At 39.1% G+C, this 12,217-nt stretch overlaps 1 protein-coding gene across 1 annotated transcript in view; it reads left to right on the top strand.

The window, feature by feature from the left end:
• Positions 1-12,217, top strand: part of psmd14 (proteasome 26S subunit, non-ATPase 14) — a 96,267-nt gene that overhangs the window by 36,097 nt on the left and 47,953 nt on the right. Inside the window, exons 3-6 of the mRNA XM_072262023.1 lie at positions 500-571; positions 1,172-1,291; positions 1,425-1,495; positions 2,145-2,295. Of these exons, the coding sequence (XP_072118124.1) occupies positions 500-571; positions 1,172-1,291; positions 1,425-1,495; positions 2,145-2,295 (414 nt within the window). The remainder of the gene's footprint in view (positions 1-499; positions 572-1,171; positions 1,292-1,424; positions 1,496-2,144; positions 2,296-12,217) is intronic.

Below are 12,217 nucleotides of genomic sequence, written 5' to 3' on the forward strand. Positions count from 1 at the left end.
ATGCAGGAATTGCTAAATCAGTTTTTGACATTTGTGACAAGGTAACATTAATGTGACATTCTTTCTGAGCACTCAACCAGGTGCTTGTTGAGGAAATCAAATTCCTCCTTCTACCTTACTTATGCACAATTAGTAGTAGGTGTATTTTTTAAAAACTTAGCTAATGTCTATTATTACTGGTTAATCCTTTTGAAAGAGTGAATGAATTGTTACATATTTTTAAAATGATCAACTTTTAAGTGATTTGTTTCATTGGGAACTTCCATATAAGTGAGGATTTTAAGCATAACGTGTGAAACTTCAGAATACAGATTGATATATTGCAAATGTTAGGATCAAGTTGTGATCTAATGTAAAATCTAGTTTAACATTTAATTGTCACCTTTTTGTTATTTGCTGCAGATGATCTCCATGATCATATTATGTGAAGGATAAAATAGTAAGTGAATAAGTTTGGCTATTACATGGTTAGAAAACTTGTTTCACTTGTGTATTTTAGGGCCCACCGACTGATGCCCCAGCTGTTGATACAGCAGAGCAGGTTTATATATCTTCACTTGCTCTACTAAAAGTAAGTTTAAATTTCATAGACCTTTGATCATATTTATTAATTTTTTTGTTATTTAGAATGTCATAAGTTCATGCCTTTCGAGGTCATTTTCTGTATATTGGTTTTAAATGTAATATTTTATTTGCTGAGCTTTCTTTTATTTTTATTTATATATTGAGATTCAGCGCAGAATAGGCCTTTACAGCCCCTTTGAGCCTCACCGCCCAACAGTACTCCAATTTTTAATATGACAGTTTACAATGACTAATTAACCTATCAGCCAATACATCTTTGGAATGTGGGAGGAAACCAGAGCACCCAGAGCAAACCCACAAGGTCACAGGGAGAATGTACTAACTCCTTACAGGCAGTGGCAGGAATTGAACCCCGGGTCGCCTGTCCTGTAAAGCGTTGTGCTAACCACTACACTACTGTGCCACTCCATAACAGTACATGGTATTCGTTAATAAAACTTTAGTCAGATATGCAAAGGTACTGAGCACAGAACTTAAGTTGTAGACTTAGTGTTATATGGTGGTGTTTAACGCATTGAAAATTGTTTTCTTACTGAGTTGAAAATTTTGAGATATAACTTTCTTTTGTTGTCTTTGGGGTGTGCAGATGTTGAAACATGGACGAGCTGGCGTTCCAATGGAAGTCATGGGCCTCATGCTTGGTGAATTCGTTGATGACTATACTGTCCGTGTTATTGATGTTTTTGCAATGCCTCAGTCAGGCACGGTGAGCAACATTTTTGCCTCCTTTCCCCAAGACATAATTGATTAAGATAAAGTTTCTGTTCACGATTTTGTCAAAGTTGAATGTAAACATTTTTTTACCGTTCAGTAAAGGGGTTTGCCTTTTTTTCCCTTAGGGTGTTAGCGTTGAAGCAGTTGACCCTGTATTTCAAGCCAAAATGCTGGACATGCTGAAACAGACTGGCAGGTAGGATACATGATAAAATGTTCATCACAAATCTACAGTCAGAATACCCTTTTCTTTATAAAATTTTAATTTATGTAACATAATTAATTTTATTTGTAGTCAATGTATAAATATTTTTGTTTACATTTCTGAAGTTGATATTTTGTTATGTATCTTTTGTACTTTCATTTTATACCTATCAACAGTTGTCGAATGCTTGTTCAAATACCTTCACTGTGAAAAAGCTTAAAAATTAATGTTAACAAAAGGCTCAGCAGCACTGCAGAATAGTGTAAATTGCTTCTTGACTGAGTTCCTGGTCCCACTGCTGCTTTAATTGATATTTGAAGGGTGGATATTTACTCTCAAGTGCTGAAAGGGTAAAAACTGGCTCGGGGAAGGTGTGGTAACAGGGTGAAAAATTGAAAGCATGATCTACCACTGCTAATGCACATCTTTTTAATGATAGCACTTGTATGACACACTTTCTTCACTTCCACACCATCATAAATGTATGTTGAATGAGTTCCATTTTTCATACTTTATCATATTATAATGCTTGAGTTGTCCTTTTTGTTAAGCTTAATTTATTTTTTGCCTCCTTTGCTCATAGCAGTATTTGGCCTTTTATTTTCTAAATAAAAACACTTAACCATTTGCTCTGTTTTAGGCCTGAAATGGTTGTTGGCTGGTACCATAGTCACCCTGGCTTTGGATGCTGGCTTTCAGGAGTTGACATCAACACTCAGCAGAGCTTTGAAGCCCTGTCGGAACGAGCTGTTGCTGTCGTAGTGGATCCTATTCAGAGCGTAAAGGGGAAGGTATGATTAGATTCTTAGTAAATATACTGTTTATGTGACATTAATTCTTCTATTTGTTAAATGCACACAAAATATTTCTTTTAAAGTACTGGAAGTACTTTATTTTTTTATATAAAGTGCACCTTTTCATTATATTGTTAAAGAATGATAAGTATACATTGAAGTCTAATTGCATGTGAGCTGGGTCATCTATGAAGCGATCATTTTCCTTGAAATTTCACATATTTAAGTATGCATTAAATATGTATTAAATTTTCTTTTTTAAAGTTTTTTTAATGATTTGGTTATTGAACTGTAGTCTTAATTTATATTTCTTACTTTCTGTCCAAATCTGTATTTGACCTTTTGTCTTGAAAAGAGCACCACTATGAAAAAATTAGAACAAACCTACGTTGATTCTTTTGAGGCATGTAGTAAAGCTTGAGCACTTGATAAACATACCCCTTTGCCTTATTTTTAGAAACTGGTTATAATGATAGAATGACAAATAATTTGTCTCCTTTGGTAATTATGAAGCTCAATTCTAATTAGACCGATCACATTAGGGTCTATTAGTTTTTTTATGTGAAACAAAGCATGTTTACCAGTGAGGTGAATATTTCATAGTTACTGTAAATTTTTGTTCATCTAACTGCTGATGTAAGGTTGAATTGGAATGGGTGGCTTTGGAACCCGATATAAATCAAATATAAATTTACCAAATTGATTATACCTAAGAATAGACAGTATACCTTTAGCATTACTACAATGGCTGCACATTATGATGCCCAGTTTACTGAACTCATTCTTAAATATATTGTCAAAGTTGAAGACTATTACTCCAGAGATTTGAGGGCCTATCTCATTTATGCTTGAGTTCTTTGATTGTTAAACTAATGTACTGACTAGTAAATAATAAAGAACTTCGATGGCAAGATATTAACTTGCTGAATATATTATGATTATCCAGTTTAGAATACCTTGTATAAAAATGAATTCAAAATTTTGAACATGAAATGACCATTTCCAATAATATCTGTCACTTTAATATACTTGGAAGTCAGATAATTGGAAATGTTTAGCATACGCCGTTTGGGGTACAATTCACCTTTGTTGTAGTGTGTTGTTCTGTTGTTTCTGTTGTTGTTCTGTTCCTTTCTTTTTTATTCTCTTCTGGCCCCATATGCCATTTTCCTATTTCCTGTCTCATGACAGCAGGGAGCAGGTCTATTATCACCTTCTCAGAGCTGTCTGCAAATGTGAGAGGCAATTCGATTTTGCTCTACCACAGGGAGGGTATGTTATAAAGAGAGCAGAATGTAAAGAAATTGACTAGGCGGATTACTGGCTTAAACTACTGCTGAGTTGTCTTGTTGCAGCATGTATGGCCATTCTGATGTGAAAGTTAATGAAGTCATTATTAATGATTTGTTATTTTTGTTACTGGAAATCTATTTATTGCACTTAAACTAGTTTTATAGTACAGTAGTTACCATTCATTTTTACTAAATTTCTGAAAGGCAATATATGAAAGCTATACAAAGTGTTTTAAATGTACTTTTAAAACTAGCTGAGTTTTCCTCCCAGAATGGAAGTGTTTGATGTCCCATTGTGCTAAGTTACATTAGTACCTTTGAGGCATTATATAATAAATCAAATGCATAAAAATTTATCTTGATTAACATCAATAGAATGTATATTGTTCATCACTGGGAGCCATTTTTTCTCTTTTGCACATTGGTTTCATTTGCTAGCTTTTGACAAGGCTTGTGCACGTGCCGCACCATCCCCTTCTCTGCCAGAGAAAATGGAAATGGAAATTGTATGCTACTAATAATTGGGTATATTCAAAATCTGAATTTATATCGTCTTATTATGTTGTAAACAGCTGTGCAAATTGTAATTATTCTTCAGATTGATTAATTGGAAATTGTGCACATGTTTTTTTGTGTGACTTTGTTTAAATATATTATTCAATTATAGGATGGTGTTAATATCTAGTTTTTTTTGGATCGGACATTTGCTTTTTGGTGTGAGGTATATGGTATTAAAAGTTTCAGATATTTCTGTTCATGGAGAAGCAAAAGGGCGAAGGTCAAATTAGCTTAGCCTGTAGCACAAAGAAGAAATTGCTAGTTGAACTGATTATCTTGATAATATTTTGATAATGATGTGTTGCTAAAGAATTCATGGGATATGTAGCATTTGCGTAGCTTGTTCAAATTTGATATGTGAACTAATTAATAGCGCTTGTACCAACAATTCAGCCTTATTGCAATTTATGTACATTATGCCTTGGTCTCACAGCACCATGTACCCCATAAGAAGTAGATCTCAATATTTTGCCAATCTTCACACTGGAAGTGTTGCCTCATTTTGTAAACAAAAAATGTCAATTATTCATTGATCATTGTAATATTTTTTGAAAACTTGAATTTGTTGTCTTTTATAAATGCTACTTTGTTCACTCATGCAAAGCTGCATATCACCAACTTTACTGCGGTTTCAAATATCTTCAATCTAGGATTTGTATTGGATAAAAATAGGTTCCTCTTGAACAGCACAAAATGGTCCTAGACACCAGCTGAGGAAGCGTTCTGCATATACACGTGATCCAAAATTTTATTTTTGTATTCAAATTTATTTTTGAAATACTGATTTTGGAATATTTGACAGCTTAATGAAGGAATATTTTATGAAAATAATATATGGAATTAAAATGCAGATTCCCAATTCATGATTCCTTTTTGTTAAAGTAATTTACAATGGTTAAGTAATTTATTGCCATTTCATGCTATTACACACAGATTCCAGGTTCACTCCCTGGTCTGAACTTAGCAGTTCAAACCTTTAGATGCTGCAGTTGGTAAAGTCAAAGCTGAGCTTAATGTCATATGCACAAATACATGGACACACAGGTGCAATGGGAACCTTCCTTGCACCAGCATCACAAATTCACAGCATGACATATTGAATTGATTTTAGGCAGCATTCACAAAAAAATACAAACATACAGTAAATTGTATATAAGTTTTACAAGGAGAAACAATTAGAGCAAAAAACTCCATTTTAGTGCAAGGTGGTCAGTGTGGTCATAGTGTTGCTAAACTGTAGTGACAAGGGTTTTGTTGGCTGGTTCAAGACCCTAGCGATTAAAAGGAAGTAGCTACAACTGTTTTTGAACCTGGTGGTGTCGGACTTCAGGCTTTTCTACCTTCTTGCGGCAACATCTCCAGTAGATACCACCAGTGGTGGGAAGGGATAACTCTGTGAATGGGTAGAATCCATTACTTGCTCCAGCTCCTTGTATCCCTGCACATTCGAACTGCCGTTAACTTCTGCAGATGTACTGTTAGAGTGCTGGATGACAAGCTGAACCTCTCCAAGAAAGTAAAGATGTTAGCGCACACTTGGCTAAGAAGGGCTTTAAAAAAATGGGAATTATGGCTTCCTACTTTTTTCCAGTTATTTATTGCAGGAAAGTATAAGTGTAACCATCAAGTGAGAACATCAGAAGTCGCTGATGCGTGCTTCATAGTTGAATACTCTGCAACTATATACTTCAAGAATTGTCACTTGGAGGTCATAGTTGATGGCAACTTTGAAACCTTAGAAATTGTACATTATCTACATTTATGTTTGTAGTAATAACAGGATCATAGTAATTTGATATAATTGATCATAGCTAACATTGGAGCTGTCTCCAATTCCCATATTCTTCATACAGATTTAGCATTTGCAAACATATATGTAGCCAATTACATAGCTTTATTTTAATAATTCAAAGCATTTTCTCTAATATCCATATTGTTTTAACACTTAATTCTAGTTTCATCTCCTTTGTTTTCAACCATTGAAGGTATTTGGTGTTTATCTCCATGTCTGTGTAGTATTGATTGACATTTTTGGTTTTGTTTCCTAAATTCTTCATTCAGATTTCTTATATTTTATTTAAATTCCTTACATTTTTCTTCACAGCTGACTATTTTCTTTAATTTGGTATTGATAGCAATTTTGGTACAATTTATTTCTTTCTGTCTATCTAGTGATACAGCACAGAGTAGACACTTCTGGCTCTGCAAACAACACATTCCCAACAACCCACAACCCTGATTAACCCCAACCTAACTATGGGACAATTTACAATAACCAATTAACCTACCTGGTACACCTTTTAATTGCGAGAGGGAACTGGGGCACCTGGGGAAAAACCCACGCATTCCACGGGGAAGATGCACAGAGACTCCTTACAGAATGGCAGCAGGATTGGACTCCAGAACACCCCAAGCTAGCATCGCGTTATCCACTACACTGTTGTATTTTATATTCCCTGGGTGGCAAGGTAGCGTAGTGGTTAGCATAACACTATACAGTACCAGTGATTCGGATTCAATTTCCGCCGCTTCCTGTAAGAAGTTTGTACGTTCTCCCCATGACCATGTGGGTTTCCCCCCAGGTGCTCTGGTTGCCTCCCATGGTCCAAAGACGTATCGGTTGATAGGTTAATTTAGTTATTGTAGATTGTACTGTGATTAGGCTGGGATTAAGTTGGGGGATTGCTGGGTGTCATGGTTCAAAGGGCCTGAAAGGCCTACTCCTCACTGTATGTCAATAAATAAATAAAATAAAAAATCACACTACACCACTGCCAACATGTCAAGTCTGTAAATACATTTTCACTCCACAGTTTTTGTCCCTAATTGCCTCTTAGTACATGTGGCTGCATTCCCCTTGTGTCAAATGGCTTAATCTTTTTATTTGTCTTTAGTGGCACTTTAGTGGCACTGAAAGCAGATGATTTCAGAACATTCACTTGTGAAACAAAGGATGTGTTACCGATTTCTCCTTCAGTAAAAAAAACTCCTCCCCTTCTTCTTTTCTATACCCTGCTCTTGCCTGTTACGTCTTCTGCCTATCACCTCCCCCTGGTGTCCCTACTCCTTCCCTTTCTCCTGTGGTCTACTCTCCTCTCTTATCAGATTCCTTCTTCCCCAGGTTTAACCTTTCCCATCCACCTGGCTTCACCTATCACCATCTAGTGATCCTCCTTCCCCTCCCCCATCTTTTTATTCTAGTCTCTTCCCTCTCTCTTTCCAGTCTGCAGAAGGGTCTTGGCCGGAAACCTCAATTGTTTTTTCATTTCCATAGATGCTGTCTGGCCTGCTGAGTTCATCCAGCAATTTGTGTGTGTTGCCTTGGATTTCCAGCAGCTACAGAATTTCTTGTTTTTGCACTTCAAGAATGACCCACCATTTTCAAGTGATGATGTCTTTCCTTCATCTATTTGTTTTTTAAACTTTTTTTTAGCGTGTCACACCAGTCAGCCATTCTTGCCTGACACGTGGTGTCAGGATTTGTCTCCTTTCGGATTAACCGGCTCACGATATGAATGTTCCTGACTCGACCCTTTTTTTTTTATGAGGCCGAGTGGCTAGCCCGACGCTCAACCTGGCACGGATGGAAAGTGTGCTGGGGGGGTGGCCCGACTTGGATTCGAACTCGGGAGCCTTCACTCCGAAGTCCGGCCCTGATGCCATTGCGCCACCAGCCGGCCTTTTTTTTCTGATGCTCACTGGTTCTATTAATTTATATTTGGCATATCAAGTTAATTGCTATTAACGCCAGTGATGAACACGAGTATAAATTCACTGTTAATTGAATGGATTAATACTGGGAGAAAATTACCTGTGTCCACCACCCAGTCCATCAGATACAAACACCCCCGAGTTCCCCAGCCACAGTATCTACCCATCTATGTGACCTTGACAGCCCATGACAACCTTGAAGGATGAGAAATGAGGGCAATATTAACCTGACCTGTTGCCATCTGTGGTTGCTACTATTATTAATGGGCTTTGAATATTGCTGCCTGGCAAAATGGACTGAGGAGAGAGGGAATGTGGGCTGAAGAGAAAATGAGAATTAGAGGTGAAATGAGGTGAGGGTAGGAGAATACACAAAGCCAGGCATCACTGCAGCTGGTGCAGGCAACAGCCACAGTTCATTCCAAAGCCAAGTAAACATCGCGTGACCACAGACGTGAACTCAGGCATCACTGCAGTCAGCAGTGCAATCCAGGTAGGGCTGAGCAAAAGTTGTAAGCAGAGAACAGAATCGCTTGTTCCCTTGCTTCCAGTCCCGACACCCTGTCCTTTTCAATTTGGCCCGACACTTAAGTTGTTCAAACATCGGGTTGTTCCTCGCTCTCAGACTGCTCTGGGGCTCGGACCACACCGCCACAATTCAGCCCATATCCAAGCTTTCTAATTCAGCCCGGCATTTAAATTGATCAGACATTGGGACTTTCCTTGCTCTCAGGGATGCCACAACTCCGGCTTGACTCTACTTCAACCCCAACTGCTCTTGCCATGACTGTGCCTCGCCTGTGCCTCTACTTGCTTCGACCACCCTTTGCTCACCTCTCCATTGTCAGTGTTGTTAGTATTGATTGTTATTAATAAGGTATAAAGTACTTTCCTTTCTTTTGTTGTTTGTCACTGGAAAGTAGTCACTTTGTTCATAAAAATTAGGTAAATACAATTAACCTACAGAGTTCTGAAAACTGAACACTTCTACTTCATGCATGAAACCCATTTAATAATGGCTCTTTAAATAGAAGAAATTATTTATTTTAAAACTATCTAAAGTTATTGGTATCTTGAAAAAGAATTATTAGTTTTTTGAATAGAATGTCAATACATTAATAATTCATTGGTTTGTTTACATCACCCATTGCATGGGGAACTACTTTTCAAATAATTTCTATCCACACATTTCCTTCTTGTCCCCTTCAGCATTTCCAAGATATCACTGCCTTTGTGATTCCCTGATCCATTCTTACATTCCCACCAGCCACGAGTCATGGTAGGGGTTGCAATGCCCATCTCTTCCATGGAACTAGATATTCCTTCCAGGTGAAGCAGCAGTTCACTCTAGTTCACTGTACTGCATTTTGTGTTCACAAATGTAGCCTCCTTTACAATGAAGAATTTAGATACAAATTGGGTGATTGTTTTGGGTGACACCTGAACTTGCAGTTGCCTGCCACTTTAATTCACCAAGCAACTTCCATTCTGACCTTTTGTCTGTGGCTTTCTACACAGTGACAATAAGACCCACTGAAAGCTTGAGGAAATTTGAGATGGTGGCAAATCCAGATGCAGCAGCCACTTTGGCTGCAACTGTAATCGCAAGACACCACTGGATATTAAGGACACTGTCTACCTCAATAGTGAGTTGTTGGATATCAGATGAACTCGGCAGCTTGGGCTTATTGCGCATCGTGTTGTCTCCTGCTACTGCCACTCAGGGGAGACGCCATCAGAAGCTGTGCACAAAGAATCAAAAGAGAGGAAAGCACGTGGGTATTCATGTGAGAGTGCTTTCAAATGTTTGATTGCTAGAGAATAAACTAGATTACCTGAGTCTGAGACTGAATCATTGTGAGATGAAGGACAGCTGTGTGCTCTTTCTGACGGAAATGTAGCTCCACAATACCACCTCTGAAGCACCTGTCCAGCTGAAGGGTTTCTTCTCTTTTCTGATGGACAGAATTCCTACAATCTCTGGCAAGACCAGCAGTGAAGGTGTATGTATCTACGTTAATAAGATCTGGTATATGAACACTTAGGTAGTGATGACCCACCGTTTGCCTATGGTAGGGTCCATAATGGTGGAGTACAGGCCCTTTTATTTACGAAAGGAGTTCATTGCTATTGTGATCATGGCTGCTTACATTTCTCCTTCTGCTGATGCTGGGGAAGCACAGCGTGACTCCTTTAGTGTTGCTGGTGACTTTAACCATGCTAACTTAAAATCAGTCCTGCCTAAATTCTATCAGTGTATTGACTTTGCAGAGGTGAGAACAAATTGGACCTGGTTTATACCAAAATACGAAACTGCTCCTCGTCCCTTCTTCAGATTCTCCGATCACTTATCTACTATGCTAATTCCTACATACGGACCACTGATAACACGTCAAACCAGTACAAAGGGAGATAAAGACTTGGCCAAAAGGAGAAGCCTCAACGTTGCAGGACTGTTTTGAAAACACGGACTACAACGTGTTCAGGGATGAGGCTACCTATGACCATCCCATCAACATCGATGAATACATGAGATCTGGAACTGGCTACACAGAGCAGTGCATTGAGGATGTCACCGTTATTAGACATGTCTGTCTGAGGGAAAATCAGAGACCATGGTTGACAGCAGAGATCTGAGCAGAGCAGAAAGATCAGGATGTTGCCTTCAGATCAGGGGATAAAACAGCTCTCAGGTCAGAAAGAGCTGTGCTTTTCCACGCTATTAGGAAGGCACACAGTCATTGCTGTGTCATCAGAAACACTCACAACACACTGGAGGAACTCAGCAGGTCGGGCAGCATCCGTGGAAAAGCCCGGTCGACGTTTCGGGCTGGAACCCTTCGTCAGGACCGAAGCGTCCGAAACGTTTTTTGTTCTGGCCGGAAACGTCGACTGATCTTTTCCACGGATGCTGCCCGACCCGCTGAGTTCCTCCAGCGTGTTGAGTGTTGCTTTGACCCCAGCATCTGCAGATTATTTTGTGTTTCTGTGTCATCAGAGACACAAGATGCATGTGGCAGAGCATTCAGACCATGCAAGTCTGCCCAGCTCATCAACAACTGTCGCTTATCACTCAAATCAGTCCACTGATGATGTCATAGTCTCTGCCCTCCACTCCGTACAGTCTCACCTGGAAAATCATATGCCAGGGCTCTGCTATTGACTTCAGCTTGGCATTCAATACAATCATACCTTGGAAGCTGATGGATAAGCTCTTCTCACTTGGTCTCAACACATCTCCCTGTAACTGGGTACTGGACTACTTGACAGAAAGGTGAAGGTCAGTCCATGTTGGCAGAAACATCTTCAGCTAGGTCACGCTGAGCACTGGCGCTCCCCGGGCTGTGTGCTCAGCCTGCTGCAGTTCACAATGCTGATGCATGAATACGTTGCTAGATCCAATTCAAACCAAATCAGCAAGTTTACTGATGACTGGGTGCAGATAACAGATGATCTTACGATCTTACCTGATCCCTCAACACCATTTCTTAGGTCAAGAAAGCCCAGCAGCATCTTTACTCACCTGAGGAGACTAAGGCAAGTGAAGCTTCCACCCCCCATTTCAACCAACTTTTACAGGAGTACCATCGAGTGTGTCCTGACCAGCTGCATCACCGTCTGGTACGGACATTGCAAGGCATCTGACCACAAGTCCCTACAAAAGATTGCAAGGACTGCTGAGAGGATCGTTGGGGTCTCTCGCACCATATAGAGATATTTATCAAGAGTGCTGCCTACACAGGGTACTTAGAATTCTTAGTGATCCCTCCCATCAGTTCAATAATCTGTGATCCTCTACCATCACACAGGAGGTAGCGTAGCATGAGTTCAAGAGCTGTTATGATGAGAAACAACTTCTCCCTTCAACAGCAAGACTGTTGAGCACCCTGCCACCACCTAGGTCTCACTACGTATGAAGTGCCAGCAGCACTGTATGTTTACTTTTTAGCTTGTATCGTATATGCGCCTTGTTATTAATTTATTTGTGGTAATATTACTTTGTGTTGTGTGTGAGTTATATGTACTTTGTTGTGCACTGCATTCCGAGGAACAATGTCTTGTTTGGTGGTGTGCGTGTGTATAGTTGAATGACATTAAACTTGAACATTGCTGTATCTACTTCCTGGGCATCTTTCCAGCCTTCCAAATTCTCTATTGAATGCTCCAATTTTAGGTAGCTCATTCTTACTGTCTAAATAGAACTGGCCATTTCTGTCTGTCATCATTTTGCTCTGTTTTTCTTACTTTGTATAGTCTCATCTGCTGGTCATTTCCCATTGCTTTACCATTTACAACACTATATGCAGATAAAGAAGTTTAATGTGTTTATAGCTGCCCCCGTTGACCCATTTGGTCTC

The sequence above is a fragment of the Mobula birostris genome, chromosome 6 (assembly GCF_030028105.1).
Source record: "Mobula birostris isolate sMobBir1 chromosome 6, sMobBir1.hap1, whole genome shotgun sequence".
In the NCBI taxonomy this organism is placed as follows: Eukaryota; Metazoa; Chordata; class Chondrichthyes; order Myliobatiformes; family Myliobatidae; genus Mobula; species Mobula birostris.